General features: G+C 38.1%; 1 protein-coding gene across 2 annotated transcripts; it reads left to right on the forward strand.

Moving 5' to 3' along the window:
* The first annotated feature begins 2,528 nt into the window (after positions 1-2,528).
* On the forward strand, positions 2,529-23,026 carry CHEK1 (checkpoint kinase 1). 2 transcript variants are annotated; one of them, XM_080650527.1, is made up of 13 exons: positions 2,529-2,631; positions 3,615-3,838; positions 4,807-4,871; positions 4,961-5,030; positions 6,599-6,787; positions 7,217-7,321; positions 9,390-9,485; positions 10,505-10,613; positions 10,799-10,976; positions 11,233-11,364; positions 13,647-13,748; positions 15,048-15,169; positions 22,955-23,026. In XM_080650527.1, the coding sequence occupies exons 1-12, from the start codon at positions 2,567-2,569 to the stop codon at positions 15,141-15,143; spliced, it is 1,431 nt and encodes a 476-aa protein (XP_080506653.1). In that variant the 5' UTR covers positions 2,529-2,566; the 3' UTR covers positions 15,144-15,169; positions 22,955-23,026. The 2 variants fall into 2 exon arrangements, with proteins under 2 accessions (XP_080506653.1, XP_080506652.1); XM_080650526.1 differs by lacking the exon at positions 22,955-23,026 and having other exon boundaries at positions 15,048-15,925.
* The last annotated feature ends 1,123 nt before the right edge of the window (positions 23,027-24,149 follow it).

Consider the following 24,149-nt stretch of genomic DNA (forward strand, 5'->3'; position numbering starts at 1 on the left):
TCTGCTTTCCCATTGTTGGCTCTAGGATTCATCTTTGTTTTATCTAAAGACTTTCCACTTGCCAAAATCTTGTTATTCATACTCTTGTGCCTTTTAAATATTTACTATTTTAGTAAGGTTTCAGAAGGGAACAGAGGTTATTGTGTGTAGTCATTCTCCCACAGGGCTGTTTTTCACTGTATTCTACCTGAAACAGGTATACCATTTTTTTTTTTTTCAGGCCAAGATACTTTAATCCCATTCACACACACAGAAACTGAGCAGGTCCTTCTCTTCCTTTTCTTCATATTCTTTGTTTGCAGCACAAATTAGAGAAAATGTAGTAACAGATGTGAAAGCTTTATTACATGAAGCCTAACCTGTGAAGTCATGGCTAAAAACTTCTCAGATAGGCATTTTGAAATGCTCTGGTCTTATTTTAAAGCAGATGTGTGCATTTTATTTTTTTAATATATTTTATTGATTTTTTACAGAGAGGAAGGGAGAGGGATAGAGAGTTAGAAACATCAATGAGAGAGAAACATGGATCAGCTGCCTCCTGCACACCCCCTACTGGGGATGTGCCCGTAACCAAGGTACATGCCCTTGAGCGGAATCGAACCTGGGACCCTTCAGTCCACAGGCTGACGCTCTATCCACTGAGCCACACCAGTTAGGGCATGCATTTTTAAAAATTAAATTTACTGGCCCAACTGGTGTGGCTCACTGGCTGAGGGTCGACTTATGCACTGGGAGGTCTGCCAGTTCAATTCCCAGTCAGGAGGGCATATGCCAGGGTTGCTGGCTTGATCTCCTGATCTCCCGTAGGGAGTGTGCAGGAGGCAGCTGACCCATGTTTCTCATGGATGTTTCTATCTATAAAATCAATAAGAACCTATTTTTTAAAATATTGAAATACGGGTTTAAAAATGTATTGGGGTGACATTGGTTAACTGTGCAATTAACCTATTTTATACTTACTTTACTCCATTGCCAGTAACACAGCCGAGCTATTATCAATGTATGTGGCCCAGTTTTAAGAACTGGAGAATTTAATGGAGATGATATTGCCTGTGCCTTGAGTTCCCAGTCATTTATTGCCAAGGGGGAATACCTATTTCAGTGTTCCGTATTATTTTATCCTAACGCAGGCCCATTTCCCCAGAATTTACGTTCCTACTTAAACGGATTACTTAAAATTTGCTTTGTAAAATGAGGCAAAACAGCGTTTTTGTCTACCTACCTGCCTGTGTCTTCCACATTCAGAATGAGAAGACAGGTAGGACTGAGCTACACAGATGCCCTTCTTTCACACGGTGGGGCTCAGGTGCTGTTTTGGAACCGATTCAGACCACACAGGGCAAAGCTGGTCATCCTCACACTCCCTCCAACTGCAAGAGATTTCATCCGATGCCTTCTCCGCCAGTTCCTGAGGGACCAGGCTCTGAGGCGCCCCGTTTCCTTCGTCCTTCCCAGCCCCGTTCTCAGCAGCCGGTCTGCGCCTCACTTCAAAGTGACAGACAGCACGAGGCCCTCACAGTCCGGTCTCCGGACAGGTCGCCGGGCAAATACTCGCGAAACCGGCGTCGTGGCGCCCACGGGTGGAAACCCAGCCCGGCGCACGCTGGCCTCCCGGGTCTCCGGGACTCAGACGCGTTTGGGCGCAGAGAGCTTTCGTAGAGGTGCGTTCGGCAGCCAGCACCTTCTCCCGACCCCACAATAGCCGGGGCGCAGCTGAAACCTGTAGGACTGCAGCGCTGGCCTCGGGGAGCCGCCAAGCTTCCAAACTTCGCGAACCGGAAAGCGCACCTCCTTGCTTTACGGTAAGGGCGCGCGTGTTTGCGACAGTGTGACGCTATCCAGTTTTGGCGGGAAAAGCGCTGCATTTGGATTCCTGCGGTGGCGGGCAGAGGACGGCCTGGTGAGAAGGGCGGCGGGTGGGGGAGGCAGGGAGTCTGCAGAGGAGTTCGGGGTACGCATTAGCTAGGAGAGCACGGCGACGGGCGAGGGGTTCGGAGAGACTCCCGCGGAGGGGCGGCTCCAGAGGGCGGAGGAGGGTGGCACGGGGTGCCGGAGATATAGGGACTGCAGAGACTTCCCCTCTGCTAATCTGCGTGCCTCCGGCCCTGCCTTCAGCCCCTCGGGGCAGTTTGGCCCCGCCCCGGGCTCCACCCGGCCTGGGGGACGCCTTGGGGTGGGGAGGAGGGACCGCGGTGATCGCGGTTATCTTTCCCCTTTACCCTAGACCCCACTTACCCCTTTCTACATCCACCGTGAGGCATTGTCCCCCAACTCCATCACAACTGCTACAGTTCCTCTGCGGATGAGAGGGGCCGACCCTGAGCATTCGGTGTGCGTGGGAATGGGGATTTACAGAACCAAACGCCAGAATTTGGGAGACTTGCCTGTGGTTTAGATGGGGGTAAAATATGGGTGATGAGGTGCCAGGGGAAAGAAGAGCTGTTATTTATATGGAGGACTCCTGGCAGGACGCAGAGCTCAGTGACCTCACAGATGACGGACGCTCGTCCTCATCCCCCCTCTTTTCTGGGTCCCGCCCCTTGCAGCCGCGGTGCACAGTGGAGCCATGGCCGTGCCCTTCGTGGAAGACTGGGACTTGGTGCAGACCCTGGGAGAAGGTGCCTATGGAGAGTGAGTCCGAGTCCTCGTACCCTGCTTCCACATTTGCTCTGTCCCCCTTTGTCTTGTTTGAGTCCACATGCGTTGTTTTGGAGTTACTTTAATACAGTGGGGCCTTAGAAAACTGACCTCTGCATTTGAAGTCCAAGACTTTTGGGGAACGGAAGTTGTGCAATCTTTTGTAAGGACTTAATTTGCTTTGACATTTACTTTGTAAAGCGCCGAAGTCCGTTTCTCCTGACACGTCTTCCTTCTTGAGGTTAAGGCATCGTGTTTTAAATGAACAAATGAACAGACTCTGGAGTCAGGCTGCCTGGTGTCAAATCATCAGCCTGTCACATACCCATCATTGTTTTGTTCTTAGGCGAGCTGCTGCTTTTTAATCCTCATCGCAGCATCTGAATGTATTGGTTTTAGAGAAAGAGAAAGGGAGTGAGAGAAAGAGAAATATCGGTGTGAGAGGGAAACCTATGTGCCCCAACCAGGGACTGAATCTGCACCCTTTTGGAGTATGGAATGATGCTTCAGGCAACTGAGCCACCCGGCCAGGGCAGCCAGCTTCTTAATACTGTTGCGTGCCTCTGTTTTCTTAGTTGTAAGATGGCAATAATGCTACCCCATTGGTGCTTAGAACAGTTACCGCGGGATTGATAAATGTTAGGTAATGTTATTAGAATTAAATGAATAGAGCATGTGTATATGGAAGGTGGCCTAGAATGGTTATCTCAGTTTAGTTTATTTTCCCAAGCATTAATTGAATGACTTTTGGTTAAATAGCATAATGACTTCTTTGGTGCATTATCTGTTGTACCTCACATTTCAGAAAGGAGGAGTATCTTTTGAGAACATGGCAGAAACCATTCCCATGGTTTCTTCTTGGTGGATACATTTATAAAAGTGCAATAATTCTGGATGGGTTGTGTTTAATCTTTTTTTGAAGTTTTAAAATAAATAGAATTCAGGTGTCTGGAATGTTATAACTTTTCTTTTTTTAGAGTTCAACTTGCTGTGAATAGAAGAACTGAAGAAGCAGTTGCAGTGAAGATAGTAGACATGAAGCGTGCCATAGACTGTCCAGACAATATTAAGAAAGAGATCTGTATCAATAAAATGTTAAATCATGAGAATGTAGTGAAATTCTATGGTCACAGGAGAGAAGGCAATATCCAATATCTATTTCTGGAGTATTGTAGTGGAGGAGAACTTTTTGATCGAATCGGTATGGAAAAGATTTAAGATAATTATTCTCCTAAATAAGTTTCTAAATTTCTTTCTTGAACTGGGGTCTGCTATTTGGTCATTGTCCATTAAGAATTGCTTATGCAACAGAAAAATTGGAATAAATTGTTTTGTTTTTGCAACTTATATTAACACACAAAAGCATAAAGTCATCAAAACTTTTTTCCCAAGTTGTATAAGTGATTTGGTTGGTATTGTTGTTTCATACATTTTAAGAATGATAAACTGTAGTCTCATTGTATATATTTAGAGATCCAAAATAATAGCATGTTACTATGTTTCTTCTTTATGTGTTCAAGTGAAATAATTTAGAATTTTCTAGGATTGCTTTTGTAGAACACTGAGAAGTACATAAAATATATTCTGTGATTCTAATTTTATTATTTAAAGCTATTGTATCAACAGTTAAAATTGATTATTAGAATCACAAGTATTTATCTCAGGAGAGAGTTGAGTGTAAAAGAAATCATGAGTTAATAAGGGAGATCAAGATACAAAAAGATGACTGACAATAAAATACATCTTAATAAAACTGTGTTCCTAGAGAAACATCACAGGCATTCATGACCTTGTTGTGTGAGAGGTTATATGAAGTTTAAATCTGTTGTTAAATATTTAGTGAAATTAGCTTAATTTTGCCCAAGCTTCCACTTTGGCAATTACACTTCAGGAGTGGAAAAATCTTGGCATGACATTTTGATGAAATTAGGGGAGAATTTGAAAGATCAAATAAATAATGGTTAATATAAGATAAGCAGGGACTTTCAAGATATGGTTTGCATTCTTTTTATATGAGTTAGTGGACTCCAGAGTCTTTTTGATTGTTAGCATAAGATTCTGTTTGCTCAAGTACAATCACAAATGTTTAACCTTAGAATTAAAAGGTTATGTGGTTGATTCCTCATTATATTTACCTGGTAAACTAACTTTCATAATGAATTCTTATAGAGCCAGACATAGGCATGCCTGAACAAGATGCTCAGAGGTTCTTCCATCAACTCATGGCAGGGGTGGTAGGTACAGCTGACTATAACTTTTACTTAAAATTAATATGAGTGAAGTAAGTTACTAAACTCTAATAATCTTCCCTCTGTTTTCTTAGATTTATCTGCATGGCATTGGAATCACTCACAGGGATATTAAGCCAGAAAATCTCCTCTTGGATGAAAGGGGTAAGTTTAGCATTTTGTGACTGCTACTTAAATTATTTTATTTTATTTATTTTTATTTTTTAATTTTTTTCTACTTAAATTATTTTAATACAGCCATGCAAGGCTGTTTCAAGGCTTTTGCATTATTGAAATTTCAGGGAATAACAAAACAAAATCCAAGGATATACAGAGGCCATCCATTAGTATTTTCAGTGATTACTACTTACAAGTAACTTGGAAGTCAATGTCAGTGGTTTAAGATTGTCATAAATAGTTATTAACAGGTAATTACACTAGCTACCTTCCAACTCAAATACAGGTAAACATCATCAATGGCTTACATACTATAATGTAAATATAATTGACTTTCAAATAATTATTCCCCTATTTTGTAGCTTTTAAAACAAATAAAACAGTGATGACTGTTCTATAAATTTGTGCACAAACCCAATATAAAAATTGGGTCGTATAATGAATATTTTTTATGACACCTGCCTTTTTTTTTAACTTATACCCAATTCTGTGTCAGTACATATAGCTATACCTTTATTTAAAAACAATTACTTATATAGTTTCGTTATGTACATGTATTATAAGATTTAGTCATTTCTTTATTGATGGACATTTAAGTTATTTACAAATAATAAAACGAATATCCTTATGTTTGTGGGTTTGAGGGAGTAGTTCTGTGGAGATAGTCCTAGAAATAGAAATTACTAGTTTATAAAGAGTGTGTGAATATTTCAGATTTTAACATCTTTTGCCAGATTGTCCTGTATAAAGGTTAAAAATAGGGAATCTTCTCTAATTCCTAAGACTAGATTTGATTCCTTTGCTATAAGATTTTGTAATGTCCTATATTTTTATAACCTTTGCAACAGTTATCTGCTGTTAGTCTTCTCCAGTAATTTATCTAACTACATTGGCTAGCACAGTGTCATTTTGTTACAGTAGACATTTACCAAGTATAAGTTAAATTGAAAGTTTTAACTGCAGTTTATGTGTGTGTGGAAGATGGGAAGTTAGAGTAGAAATGTACTTTTCTGGTTTGTTTTTTAGAGTTCCTCCTCCTTTTCTAAACGTAGCCACTTTGACAAGAAGTTCTGGTGGTTTGTAGATCTTTAGTTTTTGTGTGTCTTTACATGTAAATGTTCTTCCAGCCAACAGGTTTTGCTTGCTGCTGGGAAAGTTGTACCTAATACATTATTGATGTCTCCTCTGCCTGCTGCACAACCCAATAAAGGGCTCGGCTCTGCTTTAAGCCTAAGTCTCCACTACCCTTTTTTAGAAGGGCAGGCCCTTTTGACTTCAGTATCTTTCTTTAACCTGTTTGTGTATTGATATTTCTCTTTTTTTAAAAAAATATTTCTCTTGAATTAGCAGAAGCGATGAGTTCTTTCACTGATTTTAGCTAGATGATGATGTCTTTTATTTCTTCTTTTTAAAAATTCCTTTGTTGGCTTGTTTTAAGGCAGAGAAGTTCTACAAACCTTGGGTGACACCAGTGATTTTTCCAATAAAACTTTATTTAAATATATCTACTTACAAAACATTTTTATCCAGTGCCATCTCTTTTTCCTTTGGTTTAGATAACCTCAAAATCTCTGACTTTGGCTTGGCAACAGTGTTTCGGCATAATAACCGTGAGCGTTTATTGAACAAGATGTGTGGTACTTTACCTTACGTTGCGCCAGAACTTCTAAAGAGAAAAGAATTTCATGCAGAACCAGTTGATGTTTGGTCCTGTGGAATAGTACTTACTGCAATGTTGGCTGGGGGTAAGAGCTATTTAATCATGATAAAACTCGTCTCCCGTGGAAAGACAGATATGTTATTCCAAAATTAATGAAATAAACCGAGGGCATCCATATTTACATGACAGTATTTTAATAGTAAATTATTTATAACTAAGTTGGAACTTTTAATCCCAAAGGTTTTTAAAAATGAGGTATGTATAGCTATTAAATGAAATACAACAATAGCTCTCGCTTTTAAGTTTCATGTGAATACTTTTGGAAAGTGTAGGGCAGGAGGTGGTTCAGCTCATCTATCTTTGAGTGCTTCTGAAATTTTTGTGAGCTGGTATTCTTAGTTTGAAAACCATATTGAATTAACTTGGAAGAAATGGATTTATATTGTTAAATATTTTGCCTGGAATCTTCACTGCATAATGATATGAACACTCAGAAAACTTGTTTCTTTTTTAGAATTGCCATGGGACCAGCCCAGTGACAGTTGTCAGGAATATTCTGATTGGAAAGAAAAAAAAACATACCTCAACCCTTGGAAAAAAATTGATTCTGCTCCTCTAGGTAACTGATTGAAAGTACTGATTTCTTGGATAATGAAGTGTAGTGCTGTTTGATTATTTTTTCTTACATTTCCTTTTTAACTTTTAAATTATCATATAAATAATCTATAATCCTTGTAGATAAATATAAAAATAATAAAAAATTTTTTTAATTGATTTCAGAGAGAGAGAAAGAGAGAAACATCACTGATGAGGGAGAATCATTGATCGACTGCCTCCTGCAAGCCCCACACTGGGGATCGAGCCGCAACCTGGGCATGTGCCCTGACCTCCTGGTTCATAGGTCAATACTCAACCACTGAGCCACACTGACCAGGCAATAAAAAATTTTTAAAAACCAGTCCTATAATTCCTGAAAAATAGTTTATTTTAATATTTTGACATATGCTTCTATACTTTGTTGTAAAATATATGACAAAATTATGTGTTTTTACAAAAAATGAGATTACACTACATACACACAATATTTTGTGATCTGTTTTTTGTGTGTGAATTAATGCTTTGTGAACTTTTCCTATGATTGTAATTATAGGCCTACGTCATTGTTTTTGAAGACTCTGAAGTTGTTCTACTATATGGATATTCCTTATTATACTCATCCTGTTCACTTTTTTAGAAATCTAGATTTTTTTCTAATTTTTCACTGTTATGAAAGAGAGATAATGATCATCCATATAACTAAATCTTTGCACATACCTTTAACTTATTTAATTAAAATAAAACCCCAGAAGTGGAATTGCAAGGTAAAGGACAGGACATAGGTAGTTTTTAATTATTCTGGTTTACTTTGCCAAGTTGTTTTTCAGAAAGTTCATATTATTTCATCACAATGTCATTAATTTACATTAAAAACATATTTACTCTAATAGGCCTATAAAAATATATTCAGTGTTTTTGTTTTTATTTTAAATTTAGTACCAATGACAGTGTATATCTACAATGTATTTATTAGTTTTTTTAACGTATTAATGTCATTAGATCTTTGCATTTATTTATTTTTATTGAATTTATTGGAGTGACATTGGTTAACAAAATTATATAGGTTTTAGGTATACAATTCTATAATAACACATCATCTGTATATTGCATTGTGTGTTCACCACCCCAAGTCAAGTCTCCTCCCATCACCATTTACTTACCTTCTCCTACCTTACAATCTTTGCATTTATTACAAGTATTTTTCACAATTTGTCATGTGTTTATTTATGCTATCTTGACATGCAATAATTTGTGTATTTTTACTTATTTAAATCTATTGTCTTGTCCTTTATGGTTCCTGACTATATTGTCATCTTTTGGAAAGGTCTTTTGTATTCTAACATTAGAAAAAGAAATTCCCCATGTTTTCATTACCTGTTTTTTTATTTAAACCTTTTGTCCATTAGAAATTTATTTTTGTGGTGGGAGATATATGAATTCTTTATCAAGGTAATTAGGATGCTGGAAAGCAAATTTTTTAAATAAAACTGTGTGAATGAATACTTAACATGACATTGGAACAAGTTTGATATTGAAAATAGATAAGTTGTATCTTTTTTAAAAAAAAATACATTTCTTTATTGATTTCAGAGAGGAAGGGAGAAGGAGAGCGAGATAGAAACATCAATGATGAGAGAGAATCATTGATTGGCTGCCTCCTGCACGCCCCCCCACTGGGGATCGAGCCCGCAATCCAGGCATGTGCCCTTGACCGGAATCGAGCCCAGGACCCTTCAGTTTGCAGGCTGAAGCTCTATCCACTGAGCAAAGCCGGCTAGGGCAAGTTGTATCTTTTTGTAAATGTTGTCAGCTGGGGAGAAACATTTCTACCTGGCTGTTATGCTACTGTCTGCAAATAACTGAGAATCAGACCTGGGCAGACTGTTCTAAGATACAGACCGTAGCAAAGAACAATGGCATGAAATTAAAGCAATAATTTAGTAGCTTTAATAATTTATTCTTTCTCTTCCCCAGAAATGATATTTGGACATAAGGAGACCAAGAGAGAGATGTGTTCCATACCACAGGCCATAGGCTTTTCTAATCTGCATGACTCTTTTGTAAATGTTGTCTTAATGTTTTGTTTTCAGCTCTGCTGCATAAAATCCTAGTTGAGAATCCATCAGTAAGGATTACCATCCCAGACATCAAAAAAGATAGATGGTACAACAAACTACTCAAGAAAGGTAGTATCCTTAAAATACAAATATTTTTATTCTGTGAAATTAGGAATTTGACAAGAGTGAGTGCAGGCGTTTTGAAACAATCATTGTGGAGAAAGGGAGAGAAATCTGTCTAGAGCAGTGGTTCTCAACCTTTCTAATGCCGCGACCCTTTAATACAGTTCCTCATGTTGTGGTGACCCCCAACCATAAAATTATTTTCGTTGCTACTTCATAACTGTAATTTTGCTACTGTTAATGAATCATAATGTAAATATCTGTGTTTTCCGATGGTCTTAGGCTCTACAGCGGCAGTTCTCAGCCTGTGGGTCGCGACCCCCAGGTTGAGAACCGCTAGCAGGGTCACCTAAGACCATCGGAAAACACAGATTATTTACATTACGATTCATTAACAGTAGCAAAATTACAGTTATGAAGTAGCAATGAAAATAATTTTATGGTTGGGGGTCACCACAACATGAGGAACTGTATTAAAGGGTCGCGGCATTAGGAAGGTTGAGAACCACTGGTCTAGAGAAACAAAGGACTGACTGTCAGTTGAGGATCCAGCTGAGGATAGTAACCATGAATTTATAGTGGCATCATTTTCTGTATAATGAGTGTTCTTGTTACAGCTTCTCCAGTGGAGCAAGGAATGTTCGATAGAGCAGATTCATAATGTTCATTGCCATGATCATAAATTGTTTATTTTTTAAAGTTTTTACTCTTTAGTTAGGTTTCTCTGTCTTCATAGAACATTTTTCTATTACCATAAATGGTACCAATAAAATTATGGCCTTGTTCTCCACACTTACTGATCAGTATTTGTATAATTTGACAAGTGAATCCTAGTAAGTTCATAACGACCACATTTCTCATAAAATCGTGTAGAAGGAGCCACTATTTGTTGTATAAGTATTTTGATGTTAAATGAATTCAGATGTAGTTTTACTTCTTCTGATTGCCAGTTATATTAATTTAAAAGTATCTGCATAGAAGACTTGAAAGCTTTTCTATTTATTTTATTTTATTTTATTTTTTAGGGGCAAAGAGGCCCCGAGTCACTTCAGGTGGTGTATCGGAGTCTCCTAGTGGATTCTCTAAACACATTCAATCCAATTTGGATTTCTCTCTAGTAAACAGTGCTTCTAGGTAAGATTAATTAATCAAGATCAAGTGCCTGTTGAAGGTAATATCCCCCATGTAGAGTAATATATATATGTATTTTATGCTAATAGTGATTATCACTTTTATTGGTGTGAGAATTGTAATGTGATATTAAAAAGCCTGAGAAATTTTATTTAATGATATATATTTCCCCTGTCTTAATGTCTTAGTGAAGAAAATGTGAAGTACTCCAGTTCCCAGCCAGAACCACGGACAGGTCTTTCCTTATGGGACACCAGCCCGTTATACATTGATAAACTGGTACAAGGGATCAGTTTCTCCCAGCCCACATGTCCAGATCATATGCTTCTGAATAGTCAGTTACTTGGCACCCCAGGATCCTCACAGGTAAGAGAACTTAGTTTGTAAAGTGAATAATGGAAGCCATGTGTTTTTTATTGTCTTAAAGTCTCTTTTTAAATGTATAAATCTTAAAGTATTAACACTTTATATCGATTTTTTTCCGACAAGGAAAAAATAATTAGAAGAGACCTTTGTGTATAAGAATCATAAATCACAGCAAAAAGAATTTTCAAACTAAATAGCTATGGGCCTCCTTTTGGTGATAACAAATTTATTCTGTTTTTCTTTATTTGGCGTGTAGAATCCCTGGCAGCGCTTGGTCAAAAGAATGACACGATTTTTTACCAAATTGGATGCAGACAAATCTTACCAATGCCTAAAAGAGACTTGTGAGAAATTGGGCTATCAGTGGAAGAAGAGTTGTATGAATCAGGTATATTTCATTCATTTTTCATTGTGTCTTCTCCTGAAGAAAAATTTAAATATTTGACTAAAAAACTATCATCAGTATATTTTTAAAATATGGAGTAATTAGTTTGAAAAAGAAACAATTGAAATTGAAGGAATTTAAGTAAAATGTTCTTTAACTTAAATAATACTTTTAAAGACTTCTCTAAGTTATTAACATTAAGACTCAAGTAATTATTTTCTCAAAAACTATCCATACTTAAATTGTAAAAGTAACAATTGCCTTCCTTCTATGAAAGATGAATACACTAACAATCCCACACTTTCTCTATGTCCTCTGCTCCCACCTACCAGTTTTTGTTTATATTATTACTAGAGGCCCGGTGCACGGGATTCGTGCACTGGTGGGGGGCATCGCCTGCGGGGATTGGCCCGCTGTGGGAGTGCCACTCATCCCGGTCAGCTGAGCGGCTGTGGACCCGCCCTCTGAGTGGCCGCTCTCTGGTCCGTTATCTTGTGTGGAGCCGGAGCACTTGTCTCTCCAGGGGACCGGGTCGGGGCTGGGCTTAGGGACAATAGCACTGAGAGGTGGTGGAGTAGGCCTCAGTCCTGTGGCAGCCACGATCCTGCCTCCCAGCCTCCGGGGTCAGCTCTGCAAGCCCAGCAGTAGTGCAGCGCGGCTTTTGGGCATTCAGAGGAGGCGGCAGGGAGCGAGGAGGAGGTGAAGGAGCCTGGGGCAAGGAGGCAATGATTGCAGCCTGGGTTCCTGCCCATCGGCTCTGGGTTCGCAGGGGGAGCTGCCGCTCATCCTGGTCAGCCGAGCGGTGCTCCCACTGTGGTAGCGCACTGACCACCAGGTGTAGCTCCTGCGTTGAGTGTCTGCCCCCTGATGGTCAGTGCACATCACAGCGACTGGTTGACCGGTCGTCTGGTAGTTCCACCGTTGGGTCATTGGGCTTTTATTATATAGGATAGCATATTTGGAACATTGACATTCTATTATCTTTAGGCTTTTCAAAAATCTTAGTATCGTGAAAAACAAATAGGGGATTATTTTCTAGTATTAAAGGGGCCTGATAAATAATGCAATCACTAGGTCATGGATTTAAAGGAAAAAAGCTATAGCAGATGTTATTGGATCAATTGGGGAAATTTGAATATGGGTTTTATATTAGGTAATGTTTTTGTATTAGTGTCAGATTTCTTGGGTATGATTATAAAATTGTAATTTGTCAGAGAATGTCTTGGGTTGTAGGAGAAATATGATGAACTTTATGCTGTTTATAACTTAATTTAAAAAGAAACAACCAACCACATAAAAAAAAAACCCACACCACATACTTAACTAGGTCGGTAAGGCCAATGAAGGGTATGGCATTATTTATTATACGGCCTTCAGTTTTTCTGTAGATTTGTGAGCTTTGAAAATTAGAAGTTAGGAGAAAATGCTACTGTGCAGAAATCTGAAGCCAGCCTGATTGTCCTCTCACCTGTATAAATAATTCACTCTTTTTTTTTTTAAGGTAGGTTTAGTGATATAAAATTCACATAACATGAAAATTGTTGCTTTAACTATTTAAAAATGTATAGTTCAGTGGTTTTCAGCATATTCACAAGATTGTACAACTTGCATCATCATTTAATTCCAGAACATTTTTCACCCCCAAAATAAGTTGTGCTTTTTTATTAGCAGTCACTTCTTACTCTTTCTTTCTTCATTCCCTGGCAACCACTAATTTACTTTCCATCTATGGACTACCTCTTCTGGACATTTCATATAAATGGATCATATGATATATGGCCCTATGTGTCTGCTTTTACTTAGCATAATGTTTTCAAGGTTATTCTATGCTGTAGTATTTAGCAGTGCGTATAGTATATTTCTTTTTATGGGTTGATAATATTTCATTGTATGGGTAGACTACATTTTGTGTATACATTTATCTGTTGATGGATATTTGGGATGTTTGTACTTTTAGGCTATTATGAATAATGCTGCTGTGATCATCCTTATACAGGTTTTTGTGTGAACATATGTGTTTGCAAGGGCTGTCATAACAAAATACCACAGACTGGATGTTTTAAACAACAGTTCTAGAGGACTTTCTATTGAATTTCTTTTTGGGCAGTTCTGGTACTTCCAAATGCAGATTTTAACTGGGACTATTTTTTTTTTTTTTATGCAGTTTCACTGGATATGGAATTCTAGCGCAACAGTTTTTTCTTTCAGCACTTCAAATATGTCATCCCACTGCCTTTTGGCTTCCCACCCACAGATCTGGCTTAACCTTATTTTTATTGCCTTAGGTTACTGTATCAACAACTGATAGAAGAAACAATAAGCTGATTTTCAAAGTGAATTTGGTAGAGATGGATGAGAAGATCTTGGTTGACTTCCGGCTTTCTAAGGTATATAGAACACATATCTTTTTAAAAAACTTTGTTTTGCTTAAAGAGTATTTTTACATATTGTAGAAATTTAAAAAATACAAGAAAAAGTTTAAAAAACAATACAAAGAAGTTGAAAGAAGGAACTCAGAATCAAGTTTAATCTTATCATCCAGAGAGAACGCACATTTTTGTTGTTAATCCTCCCCTGAGGATATTTTCCATTGATTTTTTTAGAGAGAGTGAAAGGGAGGCGGGGAGACAGAAAGAGAAACATCGATGTGAGAGACACATTGATTGGTTGCCTCCTGCATGTGCCCCGAATGGGCCTGGGGATCAAGCCTGCAAGCAAAGTACATGCCCTTGACTGAAATTGAACCCGAGACCCTTCAGTCTGCAGGCTGACGTTCTATCCACTGAGCCAAACCAGCTAGGTCCAGATTTACTTTGATATATTTCATTATAGTAGTCTTACTGCTACTAATAGTATATACTATGGAGAGTTTATGTGGAGATTATTTTAAAATGTTATTATATTTATATATACATGGCATTTATAAATATATTGAATTCATATATATCTTTTCTATAAAAATTGTGATTTGTCAAAAATGTTTGCCCGTTATAATTAATGAACCATTATCTGTTAATAATTCTGTGCTTAATATCCAGATATATAGAGTTTTACTCACATTTATGATTATTTCTTTAGAAATTACTAGAGCTGAGGTTATATATAGTTTTAAAACCTTTGGCATATATAAAACAAAAATAGCGTCTTCTCTATTTCCTGGGAGATTGTATGAGCTCTAAAGGAGGTTAGAGGAAAAGGTCACATTCTTTATATTGGAGATTTGCTGCAATACTGTTGTCCAGATGCTTGGTATGGAATTACATGGTTAAGATCCTAGCGTGATAATGTTTTTTATGTAACGGAATCACTGGCTTTGTTGCCACAGTATTTTGAGAAGGCTTCAGTATGTTGCATAGCTTATTTTTAGTTTACAAATTTCCAATACCTATGGAAAACAATGACTTAGGGCCAGAGATATCAACTCTTAAAACAGACAGGCTGTCATTGTATTTGCTTTCTGAGTCCAGTGTTGGGTCCAGTGTTGGGAACAGTGATGGGTCTTAAATCAAGTCAGAATTATTTATTTTAGCCATTTCTTCTTCCAAGATAATTGGTCTTTATTATAGGACTTAAAGAGAATTGTAGCTGGATGTATCTGTAGGTGTTTTTCTCTACATACCACCACAGAGATTTTGACGTTATTTGATTTTTTTTGACGTTATTTTTTTATATTATTCCTAAAATAGGGTGATGGATTGGAATTCAAGAGACACTTCCTGAAGATTAAAGGCAAGCTGAGTGATGTTGTGAGCAGCCAGAAGGTTTGGCTTCCTGCCACATGATCGATCCCTTGGCTTTGGGATTCCTGGTGAATATAGTGCTGCTATGTTGACATTATTCTTCCTAGAGAAGACTATCCTAATCTGCAAACTGCAAACCATAGTCCCTGAAGAGTTGTCTTCCTCCTAGTCAAACATTTTCCAATTATTTTGTATTTTCTGCATAAAAATAATACCTATATTTTAATTGTAAATAAGACTTTGGGGAAGGGGTAGATAGAATTCATTAGATACTATTTCAAGCTGGTGTTTAGTGTCTAAATTTGAGATCCACCTGGTGAAAGCCAAGCTTTGGGGATATATGAGTTCACCAGCTTTTATACCAATATAATGAAAGATGATACTCTTGTCTCATATTTACCAAAACATTTGGTTTTATCTAAAAAGTGCATATTGCTTCCACATTGATTTAAGTCAGTGGATGAATTAGTAAAAAAAGAAATCCTTGTGGCTTTTGAACAGTAGATTTATCAGTCTGTTGAGTTATCTTCAAAAAATATATCCCCAAGATTGGTACTCATTTTCAGAAAGGCCTGACCAGGTATCTAAACCCATTATTGAATTATAATTATTAATTGGAATTACAAGTTGGTATGTTTTTTCCATTATAGTTAATAAAATATAAATATAAAATGCTGGTTGGTCTTTCAAGTAGAAGTTGAACGTAAACTTAGTGCATAACTACCTTTAAAATTACTGTTGCACATTTTAAATATTTTTCTATATTATTCTCTACTTTCACAGCCATATTTTAATTCTTTATTACAGAAATAAATTCTATTTTGAAAATGAATAACTAACTCTGTGAACTTACTGGTGACTAAGCTTCCAGGTGGTAAGAAATGAAAGAGGAGTCAGAAGTAAGGAAGCTATAATAGAAATAGATCTGATTCCTGGTTCTTTTATCTATGTGATTTACCAAGACTTTATTCTAATAAACTTTATATTAACTTGAATGTATTAGGTTGGGACCCTGTATTTCTATTTCTTGGTAATTTATAAAATCACTCATCTTAGTCTGAAGTCAAGGACATATGAAATTTTACTGTCCAAGTTTATCATATATTAGTGTATATGTACCAGTAAATTGTGCTACTGCAGTATACCCATAGGAGGAAGAAATTTGAACCGATAGATGGCTCCTAGGAATTGAGCCAGTAAATTCTTAAATATGAAGAAATTTTGTTCTTGAATATTGCTATCCATCCATCCATCCATCCATCCATCCATCCATCCATCCACAAATCATCTCTGGCTTTGACCGCCCCTGAGTTCTAGGCTTTTGTAGCTACAGCCTACCTACCATTTCCTGTAGTCTAATAGTCAAGACCCAAAATAGCTTTTTATTTTATTGTTTTTATTAATTTCAGAGAGGAAAGGAAGAGATAGAAACATCAATGATGAGACAGAATCACTGATCTGTTGCCTCCTGCACCCCCCACCCCCTTACTAGGGATTGAGTCCCCAGCCTCGGCATGTGCCCTGCTGGTAATTGAATCATGACCTCCTGGTTTATAGGTTGATGCTCAACCTACCACTGAGCCACGCTGGCCAGGCAAGGAAGTTTGTAATTTTAATATAATCCAATTAAGATCTTTCCTTGGCTAACATTTTTTTGTTTCTTATTTAAGGATTCATTCCCTACTATAAGTTTATGAAAAATTTCTTCCATATTTTAAAAGATTTATTTATAGTTTTGGATTACACAGATCTACAATCTACCTGAAAATGTTTTTTTGTGTATAATATGAGATAGAGGTCAAGTTTCATTTTTTTCCCCATATTTGGCTATCCATTTAGTACTGGTTATTGAAAAGATTATTATATCTAGTGAAATTGAAGCAATTATAAAAACAACTCTCGATAAACCGAAGTCCTGGGCTGGATAACTTAACAGGTGAATTTTACCAAACATTCAGAGATGAACTATCACCTATCCTTCACAAACTATTCCAAAAAATTCTAGAAGAGGGAAGATTCCCAACCTCATTTTAAGAGGCCAACATAGTCTTAATTCCAAAATCAAATAAAGGCACTACAAAGAAAGAAAATTATAGGCCAATATCCCATATGAACATAGATGCTAAAATTCTCAACAACATATTAGCAAACCATATCTAGTAATACATTAAAAAGATCATACACCACCCTATCTGGTTTGGCTCAATGGATAGAGTGTCGGCCTGCAGACTGAAGGGTCCCGGGTTCGATTCCGGTCCAAGGGCACATGCCCCGGTTACGGGCTCGATCCACAGTAGCGTGTGTGCAGGAGGTAGCCAATCAATGATTCTCTCATCATTGATGTTTCAATCTCTCCCTCTCTCTATCCCTTTCTCTAAAATCAATAAAAATATGTTAAAAAAAAAAAAAAGATCACACACCATGATCAAGTGGGCTTTATTCCAGGGATGCAAGGTTGGTATAATATCTGCAAATCAAGAAATTGATACATCACATAAACAAAATGAAGGTTAAAAACCACATGATTATATCAATAGATGTAGAAAAGGCATTTGATAAAATCCTCCACCCATTTATGATAAAAACTCAGCAAAATGGGAATAGGGGAATATACCTCAATGTAATAAAGGCCATATATGACAAACCCACAGTCAGCATCATACTTAGTGGGCAAAAACTATAAGCATTTCCCTTAAGCTCAGGAACAAGACAGGGATGTTTGCTTTTCCTTTGATTTAACAAAGTCCTAGCCACAGCAATCAGACAAGAAGAAGAAATAAAAGGCGTTCAAATTGGAAAGGAAGAAGTAAAACTTATTATTTGCAGATAACATGATACTGTATATAGAGAATCCTAAATATTCCACCAAAAAAACTAGAACTGATAAATGAATTCAGTGAAGTAGCAGGATAAATATCCAGAAATCGGTTACATTTTTATACACCAAAAATGAACTATCAGAAAGGGAAACTCAGCAAATAATCTTATTCACAATTGCTGAAAAAAAAACCCAAAAACCTAGGACTATATATAACCAAGGATGTAGAAGACCTATACTCAGGAATTATAAGACACTGAAGAAGGAAATTGAATATACAAATAAGTGGAAGTATCTACCATGTTCATGGATAGGAAGAATTAGCATCATTAAAATATCCGTACTACCCAAAGCAATATGTATATTCAATGCAATTTCTAATAAGATACCAATGGAGTATTTTACAGAACTAAAACTATTCCAAGAATTTATATGGAATCACAAAAGACCCAAATAGCTACAGCAATCCTGAGAAAGAACAAAGTTGGAGAAATCACACTACCTGATATCCAACTATATTACAAGACCATAGTAATCAAAATAACCTGGTGCTGGCACAAAACAGACATATAGATCAATGGACCAGTATAGAGAGCCTAAAAATAAACTGATGCCTTTATAGTCAATATTTGACAATGGAGGCAAAAACATCTAGTGGGATAAAGGTAGCCTACTCAATAAATGGTGAGGAAATTGGATAGATAAATGCAAAAAAAATGAAACTAGACCACCTTCTTACACCATACACAAGAATAAAAATATGGATTAACACCATACACAAGAATAAAAATATGGATTAAAGACTTCAATGTAAGACTTGAAACCATACAAATCCTAGAAGAAAACAGGCAGTAAAATCTCAGACATTTCTCATAGCAATAATTTTTCTGAAATATCACCTCAGGCTAGGGAAACAAAAAAATAAGCAAATGAGACTAAAGCAAACTAAAAAGTTTTTTCACAGCAAAGGAAATCAACAAAATGAAAAGACAACCAGTGATACAGCTGATAAGGGATTAATATCCAGAATTTATAAAGAACTTATAAAACTCAACACCAAAAAACCCAACAATCCTATTAAAAAACGGGCAAAGATACCCTGACCGGTGTGGCTCAGTGGATAGAGCATCGGCCTGCGGACTGAAGGGTCCCGGGTTCGAGTCCAGTCAAGGGCATGTACCTTGGTTGCGGGCATGTCCCCAGTCGGGGGCGTGCAGGAGGCAGCTGATCGATGTTTCTCTCCCATCGTTTCTAACTCTCTCCCTCTCTGAAATCAATAAAAATATTTTTTAAAAAAACAAACAAACAAACAAAAAAAACGGGCAAAGAACCTGAATAGTCACTTCTCCAAAGAGGACATACACATGGCCAACAGACATGTGAAAATATGCTCAGTATCACTAATTGTCAGAGAAATGCAAATTAAAACTACAATGAGATATTACCTGTCAGAATGGCTATTATAAATAAATCAACAAGTGTTGGTGAGGATGTGGAAAAAAGGGAACCCTTGTGCACTATTGGTGGGAATGCAGATTGGTGCAGCTACTGTGGAAAGCAGTGTGGAGTTCCTCAAAAAATTAAAAATGGAACTACCTTATAAACCAGCGATTTCACTTGTGGGAATATATCCAAAGAAACCCCAAACACAAATTTTTTTTTAAATATATTTTATTGATATTTTACAGAAAGGAAGGAAGAGGGATAGAGAGCTAGAAACATCGATGAGAGAGAAACATCGATCAGCTGCCTCCTGCACACCTCCCAGTGGGGATGTGCCCACAACTAATGAACATGCCCTTGACCGGAATCGAACCCGGGACCCTTCAGTCCACAGGCCGACGCTCTATCCACTGAGCCAAACCAGTTTTGGGCCAAACACAAATTTGAAAGAATATATGCACCCCTATGTTCATTGCAGCATTATTTGCTATAGCTAAGATCTGGAAACAGCCCAAGTGCCCATCAGTAGATGAGTGGATAAAAAAGCAGTGGTACATTTATACAATAGAATACTACTCAGCCATAAAAAAAAAAAAAGAAGGAAATCGTACCCTTTGGGATAGCAGGGATGGACTTTGAATGAAATGCTAAGTGAAATAAACCAGTCAGAGAAAGACAAGTACCATATGATTTCACTCATTTGTGGAATCTAAGGAACAAAATAAACTAATAAAATAGAAACAGACTCATAGAGAACAGACTGACAGTTGTCAGAGGGGAGGGGAGTTGCAGGGCTTGGTGAAAAAATGTGATGGGATTAAGCAATTAAAAAATATACTCATAGACACAGACAACAGTATGGTGATTACCAGAGGGAAAGGTATGGGGTTGGGTAGAAGAGGGTATAGGTGGAATAAATGGAAGGAGACTTGATGTGGTGTGATGAACACACAATACAATAGACAGATGATGTAGTATAGAAATTGTACACTTGAAACCTATATAATTTTATTGACCAATGTCACCCCAATAAATTCAATAAAAAAGGGAAAAAAAGAGAAAAGATTATCCTTTTCTTACCGCTCTTCATTGATATCCATTCAGTGTTTACATTTTCTTATTTTTTATACTATGGTTTTTTTTTTAAATATACTTTTATTGATTTCAGAGGGGAAGGGAGAGCGAGAGAGAAATAGAAACATCAATGATGAGAATCATTGATGGACTTGCCTCCTGCACATCCCCTACTGGGGATCGAGCCCACAACCTGGGCATGTGCCCTTGACTGGAATCGAACTTGGGACCCTTCAGTCCACAGGCTGATGCTCTATCCACTGAGCCAAACCGGCTAGGGCAGAGGCCGGCAAACTCATTAGTCAACAGAGCCAAATATCAACAGTACAACAATTAAAATTTCTTTTGAGAGCCAATTTTTTAAAACTTAAACTTCTAACGCCACTTCAAAATAGACTCGCCCAGGCCGTGGTATTTTGTAGAAGAGCCACACTCAAGGGGCCAAAGAGCCGCATATGGCTCGTGAGCCGCAGTTTGCCGACGACGGGGCTAGGGCAGTATGTTTTGAATCAGAATCCAAATAAAGTCTACACTAGCAATCAACTGATGTCTTTTAAGTTACTTTTGGTCTATAAATTCCCCCTTCATCTTCCCTCTCTCTGATTTTTCCCCCTTGCAATTTAAAAAAAAATGTTTTTTATTGATTTTATAGAGAGAGGAAGGCTAGAGAGATAGAAACATCTTGAGAAACATCAATCAGTTGTCCCCTGCACGCCCCCTACTGGGGATCAAGCCCACAACCCAGGCATGTGCCCTGACCTAGAATAGAACTGGTGACCTCTTGGTCAAGGCTCAACTATTGAGCCACACCGACCAGGCCCCCTTGCAATTTTTATTGGTAAAATAACCCAGCTGGTTTACCCTATACAGTAATTTTCTTTCGTCCAAATTTGTTGATTGTATTACTATGGCACAGTTTCATGTTTCCTCTATCCTCTGTGTTTTCTGTAAATATATACATTCATGATACTAGTCCTGTGTCAATTATATGTGCTTCATATAAGCATTTAAAATCATAAATTTTTCTCTAAATACCACTTTATGCCACACATTTTTATGTGTTGTATTTTTGTTACCTGGATCAAATGTTTTTCTAATTTCTTTATGATTTATTTTTTGACCCATGGGCTATTTAGAATTACGTTTCTGAAGTTCAAAATTGGGACTTGCTTTTAATTAAAAACTTTTATTGAGATAATTTCTATACCATAAAATTCACCCTTTAAAATGTACCCTTCAGTGGTTTTTAGTCTGATCACAAAGTTGTGCAACCAACACCACTGTCTAATTCCAGAACATTTACATCACTACCCATCACTAGTCATCATGTTTTCCTCCCTCAGCCCCTGAGAAACACTAATTTAAGTCTGAATTGATTTGCTTATTCTGACCACTTAATAGAAACAGAATTATATAATTTTGTGTCTGGCTTCTTTTACTGAATGTTTTCAAGGTTCATCCATGTTGTATTAGTACCCTATTCCTGTTTATGGCTAAATAATATTTCATTGTATTTTGTTTATTCTTCAGTCAATGGACATCACAGTCTTAAATGTAAAATAAAAGACCATTAAACTTTCAGAAATAACATAGGAGAAAATCCTCAAGATCTAGGCTTAGATAAAGGATTATTATACTCTAAGAGACACAAAAATATCATCCATAGAGGAAAAATAATTGAACTTCACTGAAATAATACACACACACATTTGCTGTTTTTAGACCTATTCAGAGGATAAAAAGGCAAGCTACAGAATGGAAAATATGTTTGCAAACCACGTTGTAGCATGTATTAGATCAGATTTTGTTCCTTTTAAGGCTGCATAATCATTTCATTGTTTTTGTATACCATATTTTATTCATCCACTGATCCTTTGATGGGCCTTTGGATTGCTTCTACCTGTGGCTATTGTGAATAATGCCGCTACGAATGTGCATGCGCACATACCTATTTGAGTCTCTGCTTTCAATTCTCTGGGTTACATACCTAAGCAGTGGAATTGCTGGTTCATATGGTAGTTGCATTTGTAATTTTTTGAGGAGCCATCCCGCGGTCTGCCACAGAGACTGTACCACTTTACATTCTCACCACCTAACCAGAGTCTCTTACCCAGGCAGCTGCTCATGTGTAGGCCCCTACAGCTTTCACAAGAGCTGCTCACTGCTTCGCGTGGGTTTTTCAGCCTAAGATCGGAGCTGTTCTGCTTTTCCCTACCTGAGCTCTGGAGTTGATTGAAACAGGGTGGTCCTCAGGCAGCCCCCACACAGGTTGGCGCGTTGCAAACAGGGTCTGCTCCATTGGGTTGGAGGCAGTGTATTGGCAGTTGGACCACTGCCACCTCCTCTAGAAGAGGCGATGGAGCAACGATGAGTGAAAACACCACGAAACTTCCTACCATGTTTAACGTGGCTTTTTCTTGATTGGGTGTTCATTTGTTTGCTGTAGGCCTTTGACTGTTTTCTAGAGTTCCTATTGAATGATTTTCTCCAGTCTTTAATTAAAAAAATATTTCCACAGGGCAAAGAGAGCCTGGAGTTACCTAGTCCATCATCTTGATGATGTTGCTCCTCATTGCTGGGCTTTTGGTTGGAATTCTACTGAACTCTATCAACTTCGGGAGAATTGTCAGCTTCCCTGTGGTAAGTCTTCCAATTCATGAACACAACACAGCTCTCCATTTCTTAAAATATCTTTGATTTCTTTCATCAGCATGTGTAGTTTTCAGTTTATACAGACTTATATCTACACTAGAGGTCCAGTGCACGAATTTGTGCATGGGTGGGGTCCAGCCGGCCCAGCCCCAGAAGGGGTGGATCGGGGCTGGGCCTGTCAGGAGAAGGAGATGGTGGGCAGTTGGCCAGCCAGCCTGCCCCATTGGGGTCCGATCAGGGCCAAACTGGCTGGGGGGAGGGGCTGCCGGTGATTGGCTGGTGGGCCCCACCCTTGATTGGGGTTGGGGGGCCAGTGGGGGCGGGGCTGGCTGTGGGGAGGGACTGTGGGTGGTAGGCCAGCTGGCCCCACCCCTGAATGGGGTGGAGGGGGCAGATCTGGGGCCAGCAGCCTGGGGAAGGGGCCATGAGTGGTTGGCTGGATGGCACCGTCCCCTCTTGGGGTGGAGGGGCGATCAGGGGTGGGGCCAGTAGGAGGAGGGGCTGCAGGAGGTTGGCCGGCTGGCCCCACCCCCAGACTGAGAGTTTGCTGGCTGCAGTGGGCATGATAGCGACCGGTCGTTCCGGTTGTTACGGCATTCGGTTGCTGGCTTTTTATATATATAGATAGTTCTCTTGTAGTAAGCCATTGGGAATGACACTGTAATTTTAGTTTGGGTGTTTAAGTGTTCATTGCTAGTATATAGAAGTACAATTGATTTTTGTACATTAATACTGTATTCTCCGACCTTGCTGGACCACTAATTACTTGTAGGAGTGTTTTTCTGGATTTCTTCAAATTTTCTACATGGAGCATCATGTCATCTGCTAATAGGGACGGACAGTTTCATTTCTTTCTTTCTGTTCTTTATGCCTCTTGCTTCCTTTTCTTTCCTTACTGCACTGCCTGGAACTTATGTTGAATAAGATTGTTCCCAGGCTTACAGAGAAATCATTATGGATAACGTTATCTGTAGCGTGTGTTTTTAAGTTGAGGAAACTCTTGTCTGTTTCAGTTTTTCTGAGAGTTTAATGTGAATAATTTGTTGAATTCTTGTAAATGT

The sequence above is a fragment of the Plecotus auritus genome (assembly GCF_963455305.1).
Source record: "Plecotus auritus genome assembly, chromosome: 13".
Lineage (NCBI taxonomy): Eukaryota > Metazoa > Chordata > Mammalia > Chiroptera > Vespertilionidae > Plecotus > Plecotus auritus.